Source organism: Salvelinus sp. IW2-2015, linkage group LG5, assembly GCF_002910315.2.
Source record: "Salvelinus sp. IW2-2015 linkage group LG5, ASM291031v2, whole genome shotgun sequence".
NCBI classification, from domain to species: Eukaryota; Metazoa; Chordata; class Actinopteri; order Salmoniformes; family Salmonidae; genus Salvelinus; species Salvelinus sp. IW2-2015.
The window spans coordinates 33,073,503-33,097,853 of NC_036844.1; the positions used below are offsets into that span (position 1 = coordinate 33,073,503).

A 24,351-nucleotide genomic window follows, 5' to 3' on the forward strand; every position below is an offset into this window, starting at 1 on the left:
GATGGAAGCAGCCCCAGCCCTAATCACTCCTCATCTCATGTTTCCTGTCACAATGCCTGGTACACAGCCACTTCCTTTGTTAAAAGGGAGGGTCTGGTTTAGAAGTTACATTTGAGGAACATTGGGTCATATTGGGACGTGGGTGACAATAGTGAGGGTTAGAGAGACAACTCACCATCTCACTGAGCAGCTTGGAGGAGGCTGGTTTTTATCAGGTAAATTGAACAATTCCCAAATGATTATTATTATTATTATTATTAATCCGGTATATTGTACAATTCATGACCTCCTTCCTTGCAGGTAAAGAGGTATGTGATTTGATTTCTATATGTAGGTCTTAGGCTATCAGGTTTAAAAGGTTCTGTGGATAACATTAGTATGGAATGGTGAATTATTGACCAATGAATAAACTCAATTTTGAGCTCTTTACGAACGATCGACTAAGGGCCACTAATATGGCATGAAGATGACATGTAACAAGTTAAGCAACTAGCCGTCTCAAAAGTACAATGATTCCTTTGCTACCTTTACTTTTCGTAACGTAATGCAGTAAATCCATAAATATAAAGATCAAATGTATTAGGTCATGTCTGCATGGTATTAGAAAGAAATTCAATTAGCATGCATCATCTGAGTTTACTCTGGGGAAAGAAGCCAAGCTTGCTTGGATAAACCACAGGCTTTTATTCTGAAGGGTTCACATTGACTCTGAAACAATTGGCACAGCAAAGTCGTCTTGGTACAGTTCAAGTACTGTCTGTTGTATTTAATTCACCTTCATAAGTCATACAGAGCAGTAGTCCCACCAAGGTGATGAAGGCCTACATGTAACAATGCTCTATTCAGATGTGACCACACAGCAGTCTGTCTATGGCAACATACATTTTGATCTGTTGCAGTTAGCAGAAAAACTCAGGTTACATAAAGGGATGGAGGGTATCTGATGTCCGCCACCAGAGAGTACATGGRGAAGGGGATCCAGCACAATGCAAAGGTGCCAAGGATAATGGAGAGGGTGGAGACCCCTTTAGTGGTGGAGGAGGAGTGAGAGGCAGTCATGAACTGGTGCTGCACGGTAATGTGCTGCGCGTGATAAAAAGTAATCTTGCACATCTGGAGGTAGAGTAGCAATGATCTTTTGTTTCTATCCCCATCGTGTGCCAACGATGTTTCCCAGAAGTTGTGAAACATTGGTCAAAAACTCTGCCTCAACATTAGAAGAAGAGGATGGAGCCAATTTCTCTTTCTCAGCTCTGTCATCTTTCGTCTCAGTTGTTACTGTCAACATCTGCTACACCGTGCATTAGTCATTTTGTTTAGACTGTATGACTTGATGCTTTTTGATAGTTAAAAATCCTAAAACTAACATGATATATCTTGATATYTCTTTCTGAAGCCTCTAAAGGGATGTTCCTGAGCGAGCAGCCGCCCCTGGCATGATCTAGTGAACACACCCATTGAGATTAATAACATTGAGGTGATTGTAAGACATTTACTCAAAGTGTCTCAAGCCTTCATGCTTTTATTTACATAAAAGTTGATGAAGTTGAACACATCCATGTGGAAAAGTCAATGTAGCAAAACAGCTGTGAATTACTTGGTTGTAAAGTAGAAATGGATATACTGTATCTATGCTCCTCAATGTAAACCATCCAAGGCATGCCAGGAATATCAAGTCAGCTCTTGTCATGATGCAGCTGTTGAGGCAATGGAACTATTTTGATGTTCCAGCCTCTTTGAAACTATTCAATACCCGCCTTGTCCCTTAGAGGCAAATATGCTCCACACGCCATCAAAAAACTATTTTCATGTCCATCCTCTGTTCTCCTCTCTCTGTCTTTCTAACTCTCCCTCTCTCTCTCTCTCTCTCTCTCTCGCTCGCTCTCTCCCCCCCTCTCTCTACCCCTCTCCCTCCCCTCTCCCCCCCTCTCTCCCTCCCTCTCTCAGCATCCAACAACTCAGAGCAAGTAGCAGCCCACTTCCAATTGTCATGGCAACAGCATGTGAATGTATTGGGCTGTAGGAGCAGGCTGTAGCGTAGATGTAGGAGTGCTGCATTGGAAGCCACAGCTCTATCTCCTGAGCCAGCTGTGAGGTAGGAGGGGGGGACACAGGGCTTTGGAGGGATTTATGGACACATTCATCAGGCTCTTTTACAGGAAGGTTGAGATGACATTGATGTCTCTTCATTCTGTCATGTACTCATTTTGACTTCATGTATGTAGACATGCAAACAGTGTTGTGTGGTTTATGTGAAATATTTGCATTTTTATTGTTCCAATTAGCATCTATTTATTCAAGGAAGTCGAGGGTCTCTGTCGCTCTACGGTATGTAAATAGATGCTAATTATATATATCTGTCTCTCTATATATATATATATATATCTCTCTCTCTCTATATATATATATATATATATATCTATATATATCTATATATATCTGTCTCTCTCTCTATATATATATATCTATCTCTCTCTCTATATATATATATCTGTCTGTCTCTCTCTCTCTATATATATATATCTATCTCTCTCTCTATATATATATATCTGTCTCGCTCTCTCTATATATATATCTATCTCTTTATATATATATGTCTGTCTCTCTCTCTCTCTATATATATATATCTATCTCTCTCTCTATATATATATCTGTCTATCTCTCTCTCTATCTGTTTCATTCTAGCCATCTATCTGACAAGGTAGAACATGGACATGATTATGTCAGAAAGCTCTCTATTTTTAAGCATTGTTGTTATTGTCTGTGTGTGTGCCTGCATGCATATGTGAGTGCGTGCAAGCATGTGTGTGTATAAATGTGTGCATGCATGTGTGGTTGTGGGTGTATGTGGTGTGGTATTGCGTTGTGGTGTTGTGTGTGGTGTGTGTGTGTGTGTGTGTGTGTGTGTGTGTGTGTGTGTGTGTGTGTGTGGTGTGTGTGTGTGTGTGTGTGTGTGTGTGTGTGTGTGTGTGTGGTCTTTTTGTGTGTGTGTGGTGTGTGTGTGTATGTATAATAATATGTTTTGTTAAAGGAAAAGGGAATAGGAGTGATCATATGTTCATCCAGGGAACCACAAAGGCTATGGTGTTTGGTGTTTGTTATGCCGATGATTGCAGAGAAAACTCTCCTTTGACTGTCAGTGGAGGAGTGTGCAGCATATCTAAATGGCCTACTTGACCCATGCTAAAACACAGTCTTTGACGACATCATAACCAACACACCATTTAGAGGAAAGAAATAGTTAGAGATCTTCCTCTTTAAGGCAGAAGATATTGCTCAGAGTTGTCCAGAGAGAAAGCAGGCGATAGAGCGGAAATGAAGACGAAAAGAATAGATGAACTTCATAAAGACTACAGGTTTAGTCCAGCAATGAGAGAGGGAGGATTCCATGATCAGCTGTAWGCAACAGTCTGTACCCCACTAATTATCCCAATAGCACGTGCCCTCTCCAACAACGACAGAGGAGCATTTTCCCAAGAAACAGCATTGACCGTCTTCCTTGGCTAATTTAATTCACACTCTGACTGTGCTGAGACTTAAGCAAGTCTTCCATCGTTGGATGTGTAGATCATTCATCATACTATCCCTGAAACAAAAAGTATGCATTTATCATATCTTTATTCCTGTTCAATACATGACTGCGTGGTCCTCTTAATTAACCTATTTTTTTTGTCAATCTAACACAATCAAAATGTTAATTTTTTTCCCTACACACAATCTTTCCATTTTATTAACAGCCATGGATTTTTTTAGGTATGATTACTGGAATAGCTTTTCCAATCTGTCAATTATTCTTCAATAGTTTGCTCATCCCATCCAGTGTAGATGGTGTCGAACCAGGCATCATGCAGTATAGATCTAATCTGGGGTTCAAATGATTGTTTTTGTGATCTGACTATGGATGACCAGGTAGCAGTTGCCATGGTAAACACCCACTCTTCATTTATCAAGCACAAGACCAAGATAGGCAGAGATATTTTCTGACTTCCTTCTTTCTCTCCAGCCACATCTCATTCACCCTCTCCCACTCACARGCTCCTTTTCTCCTTATATACAGTATCCTCATACTCAAAGGACTATGGTTATATTCAAAAGGGAAATGAATAAAAGACAGAATAGCATATWTTGTTTTATTTCTGAAACCAAGATGACCACTGTGCTGTCACTCACACAACTTGTTTCTTCTATCTTCTCGTCCCCTTAGGTAACATCCAGATGAAGGAAGTGTGAAACRCTGTTCTCTAAAGAGGACTCATCTCTGCTCAGCCAAACGTCCTGTGATCTACCTGGTGTCTCAGGCCTGTCTCTGATGTCATGGAGAACAGGGCCCTGATATGTACCAGTCAGGCCTGGAAGGGGCCCAGAGGGTCCACCTTCTCCCCCAACTGGAACAACACATCATACCAACCAAACATCATGATGTCCCCTTGTCCTGACGTGGTGAAGTCCCCATGCCAGCATGCTGCCAAGATATGTCACCCCCCAGAAGCCTCTGTGACCTCCCAGTTCCAGCAGGTTGGCCCCTATGCCTCCACTGGATTGTCTGCCATGGCTAACACTGCCAGTAGAAGGGGTGAAAGGGAGTGTTATATAGTTAACCCCATTCAAAATGAGGAGACGGTCCTGCCAGTACACAACCCTGAGTTCCGCGGACGCTCCTTCTCTGCAGCCACTGCCTCAAACTCAATTACTTCCAGAAGCAGATGTGACAGCTACGTCCACCTATGCCCTGACAACAGCTCAGAGGACATTAGTAGAGGCGACAGCTCCCCGTTGAGCCCAGACGTCTCCCCTGATCACGGTGGTCCACGGTCGCGGTCCCACAGCATCATCCTGAGGAAGACGAAGAYGAGGCCGGCGCCGCCAACCCGRAGCGTGTCCTTGAGGAGAGACTCCGCCTCCCAGCTCAGAGACAACAGGACCAAGAGCCTCTACATGGACAGAGACACAGCTACCCAAGACTCCTTCTTGCCTGACCTCATCCTCATCTCCACACCCAGGACAGAGGAGATGCTGTGCCTGGAGCAGTCCCCTGCTCAGCCTATACAGGCTCTGGTTGGGCCACCAGTCAACAACAATGGGCAGCTACGTGAAGTAAGATCTACTGACCCCGGCTCTTCCATGTCAAGCTCAGGTCCTGCTATGGGTATTACTGGAAATGAGGACAAAAAAGCCCCCAGCTGGTCAGAATCGGTCAGACCCTCTCCTCCCTTGCGACACCCTCCATCTCTAACTTGTAAACAGTCCCCCTTCCAACCACCTGCCCCAGTCTCCTCCTCCAATGGCAAGTCCAGCTCTCAGTGTGAGACTTTGCCCCCTCCTATCCTCACGTCTGCCATCACTGGACCCTCACCCCTGGGCTGCAGGATGCGCCCCAAGTCCTCCACCTCACCCACCTCCCCCAGAGCCAGCAACAGCAGGCTGCGGCTGTCCCTGGAGTTGCCAGGGATTGTCCCACTCCCAGACCCGACGTCGGTCAAATCTAAAGCCACGCGACGTCACTCCGAGTCCTCTGGCACTACCAAACCCAGACAGAGGCTGAGCTCCAGCATGATGGTGATGCCTGTGGTGACCCAGGAGGATCTCAGCAATGTGCGTTTACGTTCCGTCAGCAGCTCAGATTCAGACAAAGGCCTGGAGGGCTCACCTGAAGTCATCAGGGAGGAGGAGCAGGAACAGGAGCTGGAGAGCTGTCCACTGGTCCACCACAGTCCTAAAGCTAAACCACCTGTTGCTACTAAGCCACCTGCACACAAATGGCCACCGATACATATGGTAAAGTCCTCCTCAGTCTCTACACAGTTCTCAGAGACCCTTCCAGCCTCACCAAGAGAGAGCCAAGGGGACATGTTTATGGTGGAAAGAAGAGCGAAGCCTAAGAGGTCGCACCAGCCTCCTCGTGTTGCCAGTGATGGGGTTATGTTTCAGAGGCAGCAAGCTGTAGACAGGCAGCAGTATGATGTGACTGACTCACACCCACCACCCYCCTCCTGCCARTCAGAGATCAGGAACGTGAGAAGGACCTCTCCCACCAGCACCACATCTCTTCAAGCTGAACTAGATAGGAAGAAGAAGTTGGTTCCCCCTCCAGTCGCAAAGAAACCTGATGTCCTCTTCATGCCCTCCATCAGCTCACTGGGACAGGAGAGCACCAGGAGCCATTTCTGGTCTGGGCTCAGTGGTGCTTACCAGGCTCCTGCCAGTGCATACCAGCCTCCTACCACTGGTTACCAGGTTACTGCCAGTGGTTATCAGTTTCTTGCCAGTGCTTACAGAGACAGAGACTTTACTGGACAAGATTGCAACCATAACAGGATAAGAGATGGTATTCTTAAATTTTATAAGAAMAACTCACTCACACTGTTTTGAACTCTATGCATGCAGTCTGTAACATCTGTAACCAWCATCTGTAACCATKATTTGTAACATTATTTATTGTATGTTGTTATTATTGAATCAATATGTACGCATAATATGTAGATGGCACGAGTTAGCTCTTGAACTAAAGTATTTTCATCCCAAATGGAAATTATAGTGTTATATATTTTTCCGACAGGACTTTTCCTAGATGAGAACAGTGAAGAGAGGAGGGCAATGCCCCAGATGAGAACACTGTGRCTCGGGGAGCAGGAGGAGGAAGAGTTGGACCACAACTCCTCACAGCCAACTACTGAGGACCTATTCACCATCATACACAGGTAATGGGACTTACTTTCCCACAAAATAGAATAGTAAGCAACACGCAAAACAAACTACCAGTGCTACATAGGTAAACTAGATATAAGGAGACGGGCCCTGTCCACTTTCATGCACACTAAATTGGTTAAATAATTCCATCCAACAAATAAACAAGCATTAACACACTTTCCAAAAAAGTATATTGTCAGAATTATTTCATCTTTTAGTTGTTTCTCAAAGGTTTTTTCTTCATAACAAGTGTATTATAACAAGTGTATTATATTGGTCTACTTTCTGGACTCCCTGTTTTTTTAAAGGTCCAAGAAGAAACTCCTGGGTCGTAAAGAAACAGCTGACAGCACGGGGAGCAGGCAGGGTTACGGATCCCCCATTAAAGGCACCCAGAGGGTTGTCCAGAAGTCAAACTCCAAAAATGACAACTTCATGGCTTTTCTGCAGAGGAGGAGGAGCAATAAACCCAGCTCTGGGGAGAGACTGTCAGCCTCTGAACTACTGAAGAATACTAAACCACTGGCCGGTCAACCGTAGAGCATCGAACAACTCCAATCTTTATGTTTCTCAATGTGTAACAAACACTTTTCACTCAATATGGGGCATGCGAGTATTGTGGACAATCAGGGAGAGAAGGAAAAGGCTATTGTTTACATTGCTTTACGTGCTACAGTACACCGACAACTTGTTTCTGTGACGGCAATACAGTGTATAGAGGTCATGTCTAACTGGAAATATGACAGTGTTGGCCAGCTGTGTTTTGCTTATGAGCTGAGACAATCTATCGTGTTAATACATCTTTCTTGCCTTGACTTGTGATGCCCACAACATTTGTTTTTGAGCTGCCAACATTTGTGCTTTTGGTCATGTATCACTCAGAAATTAAACAGAGCTGCTTGTGTGTCTGTGACAGATCATTAGTATGCGTCTGCTCTAACCCACTGCTGCCCAAACCTTATTCACTCTGACAAAGTAACGGGGGAGCATGATTGCTGTTTTATTGACTGGTTGTTCGTCTTATGCAAGGTCCTCCAGTGTCATGATAGTTGAATTGATATAAATCCAAGATACTGTATGTTCAAAAAACTATGTTTTCCCCTGAAACAATTCCCTATCACAACTACATTGCATTCAAAATCGGTACCTTACTTACTGTACCCAGGCTTGTGAAAGATCAGTTCTTAGGCATTTAAGTGGGGGGGGGGGTCGTTAAACATTTAAGCCACACKTGGGGACTCTGAGCAATAGGGGTGTTACTGAGAGTGTTGGAGATGGATAGAAGGGATTTATTATAATCCACAGGTCATCTGCACTAGGTCTAATGCGTCACTCCTTCTGATACTATGCCTGAGTGGATTACTAGTGTTCACTACTTCACTCTCACTACTAAGGTCCACTCTGAATTTCACTTTCAACGTGGCTTTCCAGTTCAGTGTTACGGAATGTCTCATAGGGGGAACATCACTGGATGTAACAGACCTTAGTGTTGTACTAAAATGGTAAGGATGATGATGCACCTGCCAAATGCAACTTTGTATAACAATATCGGCTAGCTGCTATCAATATATTGTGGGATAGAAGGGCTACTTTCTTTATGGAATTAATGTTCAAATGCGTTTATCTTAAAAATTAATGAATGATATTTAAATGTATTGGGAAAGTAATAGTATTACAATTAGTAGTAGTAGTACTATTAGCAGTAATAGTAGTAGTAGCAGTAGCAACAGTAGTAGCATTAGTAATAGTAGAAGTAGTAGTAATAGTGATAGTAGTATTATCAGTAGTAGTAATAGTGGTATTAGTAGTAATAGTAACCATAGTATTAGTAGTAATAGCAGTAGTAGTGTTAGTAGTATTAGCAGCAGTAGTAGTAGTATTAATAGCAGTAGTAGTATTAGTAGTATTAGCAGTAGTAGTATTAGTGAAGATAGTGGTAGTAACTATATACGATAAGGTAAGATATACTTTATTAGTCCATTCGAGATGGGAATTTTGTCTTCACACATACACACACACATATACACATATACACATATATACACACACATATACACATATATACACACACATATACACATATATACACACACATATACACATATATACACACACACACATAAACACATATACACACACACATATACACATACATACACACACATATAAACATATATACACACAAACACATATCTATACATATATACACACTCACTTATTTAACCAGGTAGGCCAGTTGAGAACAAGTTCTCATTTACAACTGCGACCTGGCCAAGATAAAGCAAAGCAGTGCGACACAAACAACAACACAGAGTTACACATGGAATAAACAAACGRACAGTCAATAACACAATAGAAAAAGTCTATATACAGTGTGTGCAAATGGCGTGAGGAGGTAAGGCAATAAATAGGCCATAGTAGCGAAGTAAATGGCACGTTGTGTTAGTTAATCCAAGTTTATAATTTTAAAGGCAAATTGATAATTAGAGAACTGCAATTATGTTAGCACAGCTGAAAACTGTTGTTCTGATTAAAGAAACAATACAACTGGCCTTCTTTAGACTAGTTGAGTATCTGGAGCATCAACATTTGTGGGTTCGATTACAGGTTCAAAATGTCCAGAAACAAAGAACTTTCTTCTGAAACTCGTCAGTCTATTCTTGTTCTGAGAAATGAAGACTATTCCATGCGATAAATTGCCAAGAAACTGAAACTGATCTCGTACAACGCTGTGTACTACTCCCTTCACAGAACAGCACAAACTGTCTCTAACCAGAATAGAAAGAGGAGTGGGAGGCCCCGGTGCACAACTGAGTGTCTAGTTTGAGAAACAGACACCTCACAAGTTCTGAACTGGCAGCTTCATTAAATAGTACCCGCAAAACACCAGTCTCAACGTCAACAGTGAAGAGGCGACTCCGGGATGCGGGCCTTCTAGGCAGAGTTGCAAGAAAAAGCCATATCTCAGACTGGCCAATAAAAAGAAAAGGTTAAGATGGGAAAAAGAACACAGACACTGGACAGAGGAACAGACACTGAACAGCATCCCGAAGTTGCCTCTTCACTGTTGACGTTGAGACTGGTGATTTGCGGGATACATATATACACACATATATACACATACACACATATATACACACAAATACAGTATACAGATATACACACACACACGTATATACACACACATATACATACACATGTATATACACACACACAAATATACACATATACACACATATACACACACATATATACACACACACACACACATATACACACACACATATACACACACATATATACACACGCATATACACACAAACATATACAGTACAAACACACATATATACACACATATACAGAAACACACATTTGGTGGGAGGGGCTGGAGCAGATATTACCCAAGATTAATCTACTTTCTGTTCCTCCAATGTCTCTCCTAAAGAATTAGAACTTTGCTGAAAAGATAATTACAGGGTAATTCCATCCACAAATAATACGTGTGAATGTGTTGAATTCAATATCTTACAATGGCTTTCAATAGGATAGCTATGTAATAAGGGGTCATTTTCATTTTTATGTCAAATAAAATATGATACGGTTAATTATATGATTGAACGAGCAAGGTTTAAAATGTGAATTTAGTTTGTTTCTCTCTCTAATTACAATTCTTACATTAAAGTTAAACAACATGTATGGTTCTATAGAGGATTAGACAGGTGATTGTTATGTGACAGTGTTTTTAGGCAGGTGCCGATGTGGACAGACAGAGMGCTATTTTTATCTCCACTCCATGTCTGCCATGATTGGATTATCACRACACATGATGAATAATCATCCCATTGGAGAAAATAAACCCATACGTACAGTATTTGTCATCATACCTTTATATTTCCCAGGACATTGGGCCTTTTTTGGGAATGGACAGCGTTTGAGGGATAGTGGATTGTGGGATCTGCTGGAGAAGGCATCTTGCAATGCTCCGGCAGCTTTACCAGCTTCACAGTTCACTGCATGAGCGGGCATCAACCTATCTGACAACCCCAGTCCTCACAGAAGCCAAGTTCCCCTCCCCTCCCCATGGCGCCTGGCTGCTGTGGTTCCTGCTGGCATCACTAAGTGTGCCCTGTGCGGCTAGATCTACTTCTACTGTGTTCAAGGTAGGGGTAGTTGGACCGTGGAAATGTGACCCTCTGTTTGCTAAGGCACTGCCCCAGACGGCAGCGCAGCTAGCTGTGGAGAGGATCAACAATGACCCCTCACTGTCCCTGGGCACCACCTTTGAGTATGTCATCATTGACGAGGACTGCCAGACATCCATGGCACTRAAGGGTTTCTTAGGTCACTACGCACGGGCTAATGCCTTCCTGGGCCCTGTCAACCCTGGCTACTGTGATGCAGCGTCTTTACTGGCCAACAACTGGAACAAGGCCCTGTTCTCTTGGACCTGTGTGAACTACGAGCTGGATGACCGAAGTAGACACCTTACTTTCGCCCGCACGGTGCCCTCGCCCACCTGGGTGCTGCTCAGCCTGGTGAGACACTTCCGCTGGGCACACATAGGGATCATCTCCTCGGCTGAGGATGTGTGGGTGGACACAGGCAGCAAGGTCGCTGACGCTCTGCGGAGCTACGGCCTCCCTGTCACCACCGTGGTCTCCACAGACAAGGACCCTGCCAGCATACGACTGGCTCTGACTAGGGTCAAGAGGGCAGAAAACATCCGCAGTGAGTCCTGTTTATCATTCTGGTTTTTCTTTCTATACAACTACTATCTGTCTACCACTAACTGCTATTACTACAGTGCTGTCAGTACCAGAGCCAGTTTAATTAATTAGACAACTACTAACCTATCACAACTACTTCTACTACTACTACTACTACTACTGCTACTACTGCTACTGCTGCTACTACTACTAGTATTACTACTGATAATGCTACTGCAATTACTATTACTAGTATTACTACTGCTACTACTACTAATACTACTGCTACTACTACTACTAGTATTACTACTGCTACTACTACTAAATCTACGGCTACTACTGCTAGTAGTATTACTACTGCTACTACTACTAATACTACTGCTACTACTACTACTGCTACTGCTACTACTACCAATACTACTGCTACTACTACTACTAGTATTACTACTGCTACTACTACTAATACTACTGCTAGTAGTAGTAGTAGCGGTATATTAGTAGTACGAGCAGTGTAAACTAGTAGTAGTAGTTACACTAGTATTCTACTGCTACTTACTACAATATACCGCTACTACTACTACTAAGTATTACTACTGCTCTACTAATACTACGTCGCTAAAACTTGCTTGATTTTTTATAATGTAACTTATTTTAACTAGCAAGTCAAATTCTTATTTACAATGACGGTACACCGGCCAAACCCAGACAATGCTGGGGCAATTGTGCGCCGTCCTATGGGACTCCTAATCACGGCCTGGAATCGAAGCTGGGTGTTTGTAGTGACTCCTCAACACTGAGATGCAGTGCCTTAGACTGCTGCAATCAGGAGCAGAGAGATGCTATTAATACTACTGGTACTACTACTACGAATTACTCTACTACTATTGTACTAATACTACTATTACAATACTAGCTACTACCAGCTACTATACTATGCTATTACGACACTACTACTGCATGAAATCTCTCACTACTCTACTGTATGCAACTGGCTACTGCTACTCCTATATGCTACTACACTACACTACTATGCTACTACTACTATACTGCTACTTGCTGCTACACTACTGCTATACTGGCTACTAGCTAGTTATGGCTACTATGCTACTCTGCCTGTGCTAGACTTTACTCTGCTACTGCTACTCACTGCTACTGCTTAGCTACTGCTATACTGCACTTGCTACTGGCTACTACTGCTACTCTGTGCTGTATTACTGGCTACTGCTGTACTCTGCTTACTGCTACTTACTGCTATATCTGGATGCTACTGGCTACTTATGCTACTACTGATCTTATCTGCTAACTGGCTAACTCGCTACTCTGCTGCTGCTGGCTGCTTACTGCTAGCTACTGCTCTGCTACTGGAACTGCTACTGACTGCTGGCTGCTGGCTTACGTACTGCTACTGTGCTACTGGCTGCTATAGCTCTCTGCAGATTACGCTACTATGCTAGCTAACTTGCTTTGGCTTGCTGTCTTGCTACTATGCTGCGTGGCACGTGCCTGCACTGTGCCGATCTTATCTAGCTGCTTGCTCTCTCTGACTGCTACTGTCGCACTCTTGCTCTGTTACTTACTGCTACATAGCTTCATTACTCTATTACTATTCAGCCTCTGACTTTACTGGTACTTACTATTACTACTACTTTACTATTTCTTGCTATTACTATACTACTAACTACTAGACACTACTATGCTAACTAGTTCTACTATTACTACTCACTACGACTACTATCTATACATTACTAACTATTACTTTTACTGGACTATTCATATATACTATCTAAGTACTAGTACTGCTACTACTACTTTGACTAGTAAAACGAACTACTACCGTTTTACAATTATACTACTACTCACAGTATACTAGTATTACAACTAGGTTAGTATAATTATATAACTTGCTTTACTACCTACTACTACTATAACTATCTACTACTAACTACTATGCTACTATTATATTTATTATATACACCAATACTACACTGCTACTATACTTACTACATTGAATACTTATACTTAGGCGTAAAGATAACTGACTACTACTACTAATCTAAAAAACCACTACCCACTATACCCTAACTAACTATTAAAAATTACAAAAAACTAAACCTCAACCTATCAGCTAAAAATAAAACAAAAAAAATAATAAAATTAAAAACAAAATAAAAAAAAAATAAAAAATATAAATAAAAACAAATAATACATAAACAAACATAAAAAAATAATAAAAAAAAAACTAATACTATTAGTACTCTATAAATACTAAACTACTACTATTACTCCTACTACTACTACTACTGCCTATATACTTACTATTACTCGTTACTACTATACGTATTTTCACTATCTACTATACTTACGCTACTACACTACGTACTACTGCTACGACTCACATACTACTACTTACTATACTATTACTACTATTACATGGTACTACTATACATACTACTATTATTATTACTCTATTACTATTATACTATACTACTACTACTACTATTACCATGCTAGTTAATACTACTATTACTACTCTACTTTACGACTACTACTACTACTACTACCATTACTACTATACTACTAACTACATTTATACTATTAATACCATCTGTTGCTACTACTTGAATACTAGCATATTACTACTTTAATACTATTACATATTCATACTATTACTATTACTTACTATTACTGCTGTTGCTATTACTATGCTATCTACTACTAACTACTTACTACTACTACTACTACTGCTACTATTACTATTTACTATTAATACTACTACCAATACTACCACTGCTACTAATACTACTACTATTACTCTATACTATTACCTACTACTACTCCTACTACTAACCTACTACTACACACTAACATACACTACTATTATTACTACTACTACTAACTACTACTACTGCCTACAATATATACTTATTACTACTAATTATATTACTACTACTACTATTACTATTACTATTAGTACTAATAACTACTACTACTACTACTACTGCTCTTACTACTACTACTACTCTATACTATACTACTACTATATTACTGTTATTACTATTATACTACTACTACTGCCTACTACTACTTACTAACTCTGCTACTGACCACTACTACTACTAATACTACTATTACTACTATTACTATACTACTACTACAACTACTATTTCTATTTTTATTTTACTACTATTACTATACTACTATTATACTACTACTACTATTACCATTACTGTTAATACTACTATACTACTTTACTATTACACTACTACTACTACTACTATACTACACTATTTACTACTATTATTACTACTACTTATACTACTATAATACCATTACTGTTGCTACTATTAATACTAGCCTAATATTACTACGGTTAATACTATTACTACTATCATACTATTACTATTACTACTATTTACTGCTGTTCTATTACTACTGCTACTATACTTACTATTAACTGCTACTACTATTACACTACTACTATTACTACTACTACTATATTACCATTACTGCACTATCTACTATATTACTATACTACTACTACTTTATTACTATTACTATTAACTATACACTACTATTCCTCATGTTCATAGTCATGTGTTTACCATATCAGTGGTGATCCTCGCAGTGCATCTGTGCTGAATGGGAGACACATCCAGAGGTTGCTGTTTGGAGACTGCTCTGGACAGCACCTGACGGACGTTTCTGGTGTTCATCCCTACGACCACTGTCTAGCAGCCTGCCTACAGGGAGTCCGCTACCAGCCCTCATCAACGGCAAGCCTGCGGCGAGCATTACGACGCTGTCCTGACCTGTCACCATGGACTCAGAGGGAGACTCATTCCAACAAGGCCTACCAGAAGACTGTGATGTTGGGGGTTCCCAGACCATCACAGCTCCACCAGGTAGCAGCTGAATGAGCTGAGTAAACTGGGCTACAGCATAGGCATAGTTTTGGGCTAATCCTATAAGCCATCTAAGTGTCCATGGTTTTGGGCTAAATCCTACAGGCCATTGTGTGTCATGGTTTTGGGCTAAATCCTATCAGGCCATTATGTGTCATGGTTTTGGGCTAATCCTATCAGGCATTATAGTGTCGATGGTTTTGGGCAAATCTATCAGGCCATTATAGTGTCCATGGTTTTGGGCGAATCTATCAGGCCATTCATAAGTGTCCATGGTTTTTGGGCTAAATCCTATCACATTATAGGTTCCATGTTTTGGGTAAATCATCAGGCCCATTATAGTGGTCCATAGTGTTTGGGCTAATCCTATCAGCCATTATTAGTGTTCCATGGTTTTGGGCGAATCTATCAGGCCATTGGTAGTGTCCTATTTTGGGCTAAATCCTATTCAGCGCATTATGTGTCCATGGTTTTGGCTAAATCCTCAGGCCAATTAGTGTCCATGGTTTTGGCTAAATCCTATCAGGCCATATGTGTCCATGGTTTTGGGCTAAATCCCTATCAGGCCAATTATAGTGTCATGGTTTTGGGCGAATCTATAGGCCATTATAGTGTCCATGGTTTTGGGCGAAATCCTATCAGGCCATTATAGTGTCCATAGTTTTGGGCTAAATCCTATCAGGCCATTATAGTCTCCATGGTTTGGGGCTAAATCCTATCAGGCCATTATAGTGTCCATGGTTTTGTATATTTGCATTTGTGTAACACGAATATCTCGTGGACAGACTACGTAAACATATCTGACTATTGTTCTTATTTCATTTTCCCCAGATTTCTCCTCTGTTTGGTACCATCTACAGCTCGATCCTCTTCATGGCTAACGCTCTGCAGAATGTTCGTGATGCTGGGGAGTGGAGGTCTGGAGCCAACCTGGTGCGCCACTCCAGGAACATGGCTTTCTATGGTTTCAGCCAGCGTGTCCGCACCAATGGCTCCGGGGCCAGCTTGTTGAAGTACGTGGTGCTGGACACAGATGGGCAGTCCTGGCCTCTGCTGCCCACCCACTGTGTGGACCTGGAGGCTGGGATGGTGATGTCTCTGGGCCGCAGCATCCACTTCCCAGGGGGGGTCCAGCCCAGCCCAGACTCTAGTTGCTGGTTCATTCCAGGCACCTTATGCACAGGAGGTGAGAACACAGCAAATTATACTAAATGACAAATGAGGGTAGGGGGGCTAAATGCAGACAGATGAAAACACACACTCACGCACTGCACTTACGCACGCTCACACGCAGGCAAGTACGCATGTGCACACACGCACCAGCAAACAGGAGGGGAACAGTTACCATCTGTTCATAAAGAGGACATCTTTCTCCAGAGGAAAGTGGAACAGAGAATTAGATCAGGTTGTGGTGGTATGTTGACATAGTCTGTGGTAAGCTAGGGATCTTTTTAAATCAGGCGTGATTCCTTATATGATGTTGTACTATGATATGCTTTGTTTTAGGAGGAGTGGATCCATTCCATTTTATCATAGTCTTCCTGTGTATCCTTTTGACCATTCTCTTCTCAAGTGGACTCTACTACTGTATAAGGTATTCTATTTAAACAATAAGGCCCGAGGGGGTGTGCACAGCTAAGGGGCTGTATTCCTACGCATGACGCAACGTGGAGTGCCTGGATACAGCCCTTAGCCATGGTATATTGGCCATATACCATAAACCCCTGAYGAGCCTTATTGCTATTATAAACTGGTTACCAACATAATTAGAAGAGTAAAAAAATATGTTTTTGTCATACCAGTGGTATACCACAGATTTCAGCCAATCAGCATTCAGGGCTCAAACCACCCAGTTTATAATACTGTACAGTACTTTCCACATATTCTTGTTTGCTATTTTCTACATTTGTATGACTCAAGTTTATAACAGCTGGTAATAGTAGCAACATTTCTCAAAATGTCTTCACAGACCTTTAGGTACCTTCTGAACTACTGCTGATGGCACTCCTCCCTCACCCCTTCCTCACTCCTCCCTCACCCCTCCCTCTCCCCTCTGCACCCCTCCTCCCCCCTCCCTCTACACCCCTCCTTTCCACCTTTCACTTTTAGGAGGCGTATCAACCAGATTAGTTTAGTCAGGGTCCTGACAAGATCATGCTAACCCTGGCAGATGTGATCTTCATCAACCCCTCACTCAGTAATAAGGTCAGATCACCTAACTGACAGTGTCTGGAAGATCCAATGGGTCATATTTAAGTTCCCAAATAATAATTGATATACAGCACATGGCCATAAGTATGTGGACACACCTTCAACTTAGTGGATTTGGCTATTTCAGCCACTGCCACCGCCATTGGACTCTGGAGCAGTGAAACGTGTTCTCTGGAGTGATGAATCACGCATCACCATCTGGCAGTATGACGGACCATCTGGATTGGCGGATGCCAGGAGAACGCTACCTGCCCAATGAATATTGCCAACTGTAAAGTTTGGTGGAGGAGAATAATGGTCTGAAGGGAAATGTTAACGCTACAGCATACAATAACATTCTACACGATTCTGTGCTCCAACTTTTTGGCAACAGCTTGGGGAAGCCCTTTCCTGTTTCAGCATGACAATGCACCTGTGCACAAAGTGAATCCATACAGAAATCGAGATCAGTGTGGAAGAACTTGACTGCCCTGCACAGGGCCCGATCTCAACCCCATAGAACACCTTTGGGATGAATTGGAACGCCAACTGCGTGCCAGGCCTAATTGCCCAACATCAGTACCCGACTTCACTAATGCTCTTGTGACTGAATGGAAGCAAATCCAGCAATGTTCCAACATCTAGTGGAAAGGCTTCCCAGAGAGTGGAGGCTGTTATAGAGGCGAAGGGGGGAACAACTCCATATTAATGCCCATGATTTTGGAATGAGATGTTCAACGAGCAGTGTCCACATACTTTTGGCTGGACAACACATGCAATTGAAAATATATATATTTTTTATTTGATATCTTTGCAGCATGACGAGTGGTTTTGTCAATAACCTATGTTTTTCTCTCCATGTTCAGAAGCTAAGTTTAGATGAGCAAAGTGGTGATATGAGTAGAAACCCTCAGATACGGATCGTCAGAGCCTCTCTACTCCCCTCTCTGACTCCACCGTCACCCCGGAACCTATGCAAACTCCAACATAGCCATCTTTGAGGTAACGGGGGCAGGAGGCTCTCTTCTAAGAACGGTTCAGGGAGTTCTGAGGCTTGTCTGAAAGTTGATTCAGAACTATCAAACACATACCTTTTTACAGGGAGTTCTGAGGCTTGTCTGAAAGTTGATTCAGAACTATCAAACACATACCTTTTTACAGGGAGTTCTGAGGCTTGTCTGAAAGTTGATTCAGAACCATCAAACACATACCTTTTTACAGGGAGTTCTGAGGCTTGTCTGAAAGTTGATTCAGAAACTATCAAACACATACCTTTTTTACAGGGAGTTCTGAGGCTTGTCTGAAAGTTGATTCAGAACTATCAAACACATACCTTTTTACAGGGAGTTCTGAGGCTTGTCTGAAAGTTGATTCATAACTATCAAACACATACCTTTTTACAGGGAGACTGGGCTTGGATGAAAAGACTCCCGTCTGGAAACTTTAAAGCCATAACTCCCCAGACCAGTGACGTCTTTGAATTGGTGAGGTTCTACTGTGAAATATACTGTCAGTTACGATGTAAGAATATTTGATGATGAGAAATCCGTTTGACTTTAACTAATGTATCTCTGTTGTCCATTAAAATGAGCCCATCGTCACGGCTCTGTTCTTTCAGATGAAGGACATACGCACCGAGAACGTCAACCTCTTCCTGGGGTTTTTCCTTGACTGTGGTGTTTTCGGCATCATGACAGAGTATTGCTCACGTAGCAGCTTGCAGGACTTGCTAAACAATACTGACGTTAAGCTGGACTGGATGTTTAAAACCTCCCTGTTATTGGACCTTATCAAGGTAACCACTAGTAGTGGGTGTGGCCAAAATCCTCTCAGAGACATACAGTTACACTATTCCTATAGAAGACCTGCAGCTGCCACAATGTGCTTAAAATCATTTTACATTACAGATTTGTTAGAGTTTAGTCCCAATGTTAATTTAACCAACTCACTGTATACCTACAGCAGGCTACCTTTCTCTCTGACATGACACCAACACTACTTTTTTCTGTCTTCCATAGGGCATGAAGTACCTCCACCACCGAGGTTTTGTCATGGACGACTCAAGTCTCGGAACTGCGTAGTGGATGGCCGCTTTGTGCTCAAGCTCACAGACTACGGCTACAACAAGATTTTGATGGCACAAAGTTCCCATATGAAGATCCCTCCGCAGAAGGTGGGTGTTAAGATCACTCAAATCAAATCAAATTGTATTTGTCACATGCGCCGAATACAACATGAAATACAGTGAAATGCTTACTTACAAGCCCTTAAACAACAATGCAGTTTTAAGAAATAACCCCCAAAATAAAACATAAAAAGTACGAGATAAGACTAACAAATAATTAAAGAGCTACTGCTCCTCCACAATAGTGGGGCTATATACAGGGGGTACCGGTACAGAGTCAATGTGTCAATGTGCGGGGCACCGGTGTCGGGGTATTGAGGATAATTAGTTACATGTACGAGCCTTGCAAAAGTATTCACCCCCTTGGCGTTTTTCCTATATTGTTTCATTACAACCGTAATTTAAATAGATTTTTTATTTAGATTTCATGTAATGGACATACACAAAATAGTCCAAATTGTGAAGTGAAATGAAAAAAGTTACTTGTTTCAAAAATGTGAAAAACATTTAAACGGAAAAGTGGTGCATGCATATGTATTCACCTCCTTTGCTATGAAGCCCCTAAATAAGATCTGGTGCAACCAATTACCTTCAGAAGTCACATAATTAGTTAAATAAAGTAAATTTGTGTGCAATCTAAGTGGCACATCATCTGTCACATGATCTCAGTAATATACACCTGTTCTGAAAGGGCCCAGAGTCAGCAACACCACTAAGCAAGGGGCACCACCAAGCAAGCGGCACCATGAAGACCAACAAGCTTTCCAAACAGGTCAGGGACAAAGTTGTGGTGAAGTACAGATCAGGTATGGGTTATAAAAAAATATAAAAATGTTGAACATCCCACGGAGCACAATTAAATCCATTATTAAAAATGGAAAGAATATGGCACCCAAAAACCTGCCAAGAGAGGCCGCCCACAAAACTCACGGACCAGGCAAGGAGGGCATTAATCAGAGAGGCAACAAAGGGACCAAAGATAACCCTGAAGGAACTGCAAAGCTCCACAGCGGAGATTGGTGTATCTGTCCATAGGACCACTTAAGCCGTTCACTCCACAGAGCTGGGCTTTACGAAGAGGGAGCAGAAAAAAGCCATGCTTAAAGAAAAAATTTTGCAAATACGTTTGGTGTTTGCCAAAAGGCATGTGGAGACTCCCCAAGCATATGGAAGAAGGTACTCTGGTCAGATGAGACTAAAATTGAGCTTTTTGGCCATCAAGGAAAACGCTATGTCTGGCGCAAACCCAACACCTCTCATCACTCCGAGAACACCATCCCACAGTGAAGCATGGTGGTGGCAGCATCATGCTGTGGGATGTTTTTCATCGGCAGGGACTGGGAAACTGTTCAGAATTGAAGGAATGATGGATGGCGCTAAATACAGGGAAATTCTTGAGGAAACCTGTTTCAGTCTTCCAAAGATTTGAGACTGGGATAGAGGTTCACCTTCCAACAGGACAATGGCCCTAAGCATACTGCTAAAGCAACACTCGAGTGGTTTAAGGGGAAACATTTAAATGTCATGGAATGGCCTAGTCAAAGCCCAGACCTCAATCCAATGAGAATCTGTGTGATGACTTAAAGATTGCTGTACACCAGCGGAACCCATCCAACTTGAAGGAGCCGGAGCAGTTTTGCCTTGAAGAAGAGCAAAAATCCCAGTGGCTAGATGTGCCAAGCTTATAGAGACAGGAGGCAACCAAATAGGAAAAATGCCAAGGGGGGTGAATACTTTCATAAGACACTGTCGGTAGAGTTATTAAAGTGGTTATGCATAGATAATAACAGAGGGTAGCAGCAGCGTGTGTGGCGGGGGCAATGAAAATAGTCTGGTATCCATTTAATTAGCTGTTTCAGGAGTCTTATGGCTTGGGGGTAGAAGCTGTTTAGAAGCCTCTTGGACCTAGACTTGGTTCTCCGTACCGCTTGCCGTTGTGGTAGCAGAGAGAACAGTCTATGACTAGGGTGGCTAGAGTCTTTGACAATTTTTGGGGCCTTCCTCTGACATCGCCTGGTATAGAGGTCCTGGGTGGCAAGAAGCTTGGCCCCGGTGATGTACTGGGCCGTACGCACTACCCTCTGTAGTGCCTTGCGGTCGGAGGCCGAACAGTTGCCATACCAGCCAGTGGATGCAATCTGTCAGGATGCTCTCGATGGTGCAGCTGTAAAAACCTTTTGAGGATCTGAGGCCCATGCCAAATCTTGTCATCCTCCTGAGGGGGAATAGGTTTTGTCGTGCCCTCTTCACGACTGTCTTGGTTGTCTTGGACATGTTGTTTGTTGTGATGTGGATGCCAAAGGAACTTGAAGCTCTCAACCTGCTCCACTACAGCCCCGCCGATGAGAATGGAGGCATGGTAGGTCCTCCTTTTCCTGTAGTCCACAATCATTTCCTTTGTCTTGATCACATTGAAGGAGAGGTTGTTGTCATTACACCACACGGTCAGGTCTCTGACCTCCTCCCTATAGGCTGTCTCATCATTGTCAGTGATCAGGCCTACCGCTGTTGTGTCATCAGCACTTAATGATGGTGTTGGAGTCGTGCCTGGCCGTGCAGTCATGAGTGAACAGGAGAACAGGAGGAGTCTGAGCACGCACCCCTGAGGGGCCCCGTGTTGAGGATCAGCGTGGCGGATGTGTTTGTTACCTACCCTTACCACCTGGAGGTGGCCCGTCAGGAAGTCCAGGATCCAGTTGCAGAGGGAGGTGTGTAGTCTCAGGGTCCTTAGCTTATTGATGGGCTTTGAGGGCACTATGGTGTTGAACGATGAGCTGTAGTCAATGAATAGCATTCTCACATAGGTGTTCCTTTTGTCCAGGTGGGAAAGAGCAGTGTGGAGTGCAATAGAGACTGCATCATCTGTGGATCTGTTTGTGCCGTATGCAAATTGGAGTGGGTCAGGGTTTCTGGGATAATGGTGTGTATGTGAGCCATGGCCAGCCTTTCAAAGCACTTCATGGCTACAGACGTGAGTGCTATGGGTCGGTACCATTTAGGCAGGTTACTTAGTGTTCTTGGACACAGGGACTATGGTGGTCTCCTTGAAACATGTTGGTATTACAGACTCAGACAGGAGAGGGTGAAAATATCAGTGAAGACACTTGCCAGTTGGTCAGCACACTCTCGGGATTACACATCCTATAATCCGTCTGGCCCAGCGGCCTTGTGAATGTTGACCTGTTTAAAGGTCTTACTCACATCGGCTGCGGAGAGCGTGATCACAGTCACCCAGAACAGCTGATGCTCTCATGCATGTTTCAGTGTTACTTGCCTCGAGGCGAGCATAGCTCTTAGCTCATCTGGTATATTCGTGTCACTGGGCAGCTCTCGGCTGTGCTTCCCTTTGTAGTCTGTAATAGTTTGCAAGCTCTGCCACATCCGACGATTGTCAGAGCTGTGTAGTACGATTCGATCCTATTCCTGTATTGACACTTTGCCTGTTTGATGGTTCGTCGAAGGGCATAGCAGGATTTCATATACGCTTCCGTGTTAGAGTACTGCTCCTTGAAAGCAGCAGCTCTACCCTTTACCTCAGTGTGAATGTTGACTGTAATCCATGGCTTCTGGTTGGGTATGTACGTACAGTCACTGTAGGGATGACGTCTTCGATGCACTTATTGATATAGCCATTGACTGATGTGGTTACTCCTCAATGCCATAGCAAGAATCCCGGGAACATATTGCAGTCTGTGCTAGCAAAACAGTCCCGTAGTTTAGCATCTGCTTCATCTGACCACTTTTTTATAGACTGAGTTACTGGTGCTTCCTGCTTTAATTTTTCCTTGTAAGCAGGAATCAGGAGGATAGAGTTATGGTCAAGATTTGCCAAATGGAGGGCGAATGAGAGCTTTGTACGCGTCTCTGTGTGTGGAGTAAATGTGGTCTAGAATTTTTTTCCCTCTGGTTGCACATTAAACATGCTGAATAGAAATGAGGTCAAACTGATTTAAGTTTCCCGCATTAAAGTCCCCGGCCACTAGGAGCGCCGCCTCTGGATGAGCATTTTCCTGTTTGCGCATGGCAGAATACAGCTCATTGAGCGCGGTTTTAGTGCCAGTCTCGGTCTGTGGTGGTATGTAGACAGCTACAAAAAAAACTGATGAAAACTCTCTAGGTAGATAGTGTGGTCTACAGCTTTATCATGAGATACTCTACCTCAGGCGAGCAAAACCTTGAGACTTCCTTAGATATCGTGCACCAACTGTTGTTCACATAAATGCATAGGACCCCGCCCCGTGTCTTTCCAGAGGCTACTGTTCTGTCCTGCCGATAGAGTGTATAACCCGCAAGCTGTACGTTGGGATGGTGTTCTTCGGCTTGCAAGCCTTCCCCTTTTTCCTCCAAACATAACGATGGTCATTATGGCCAAACAGTTCTATTTTTGTTTCATCAGACCAGAGCACATTTATCCAAAATGTACGATCTTTGTCCCCATGTGCAGTTGCAAACCGTAGTCTGGCTTTTTTATGGCGGTTTTGGAGCAGTGGCTTCTTCCTTGCTGAGGGCCTTTCAGGTTATGTCGATATAGGACTCGTTTTACTGTGGATATAGAGACTTTTGTACCTGTTTCCTCCAGCATCTTCACAAGGTTTTGCTGTTTTGTTCTGGATTGATTTGCACTTTTCGCACCAAAGTACATTAATCTCTAGGAGACCGAACGTGTCTCCTTCCTGAGCGGTTATGACGGCTTGCGTGGTCCCATGGTGTTTATACTTGCGTAATATTGTTGTACAGGTGA

At 42.7% G+C, this 24,351-nt stretch overlaps 1 protein-coding gene and 1 pseudogene across 1 annotated transcript; both read left to right on the forward strand.

Moving 5' to 3' along the window:
* The first annotated feature begins 121 nt into the window (after positions 1-121).
* Positions 122-7,579, forward strand: LOC111964360 (NHS-like protein 2). The gene is made up of 5 exons (XM_023988240.2): positions 122-215; positions 1,948-2,095; positions 4,205-6,325; positions 6,557-6,698; positions 6,996-7,579. The coding sequence occupies exons 3-5, from the start codon at positions 4,315-4,317 to the stop codon at positions 7,225-7,227; spliced, it is 2,385 nt and encodes a 794-aa protein (XP_023844008.1). The 5' UTR covers positions 122-215; positions 1,948-2,095; positions 4,205-4,314; the 3' UTR covers positions 7,228-7,579.
* Positions 7,580-10,639: 3,060 nt separating this feature from the next.
* The window catches only part of LOC111963731 (retinal guanylyl cyclase 2-like), a 35,474-nt pseudogene continuing 21,762 nt past the window's right edge, over positions 10,640-24,351 (forward strand).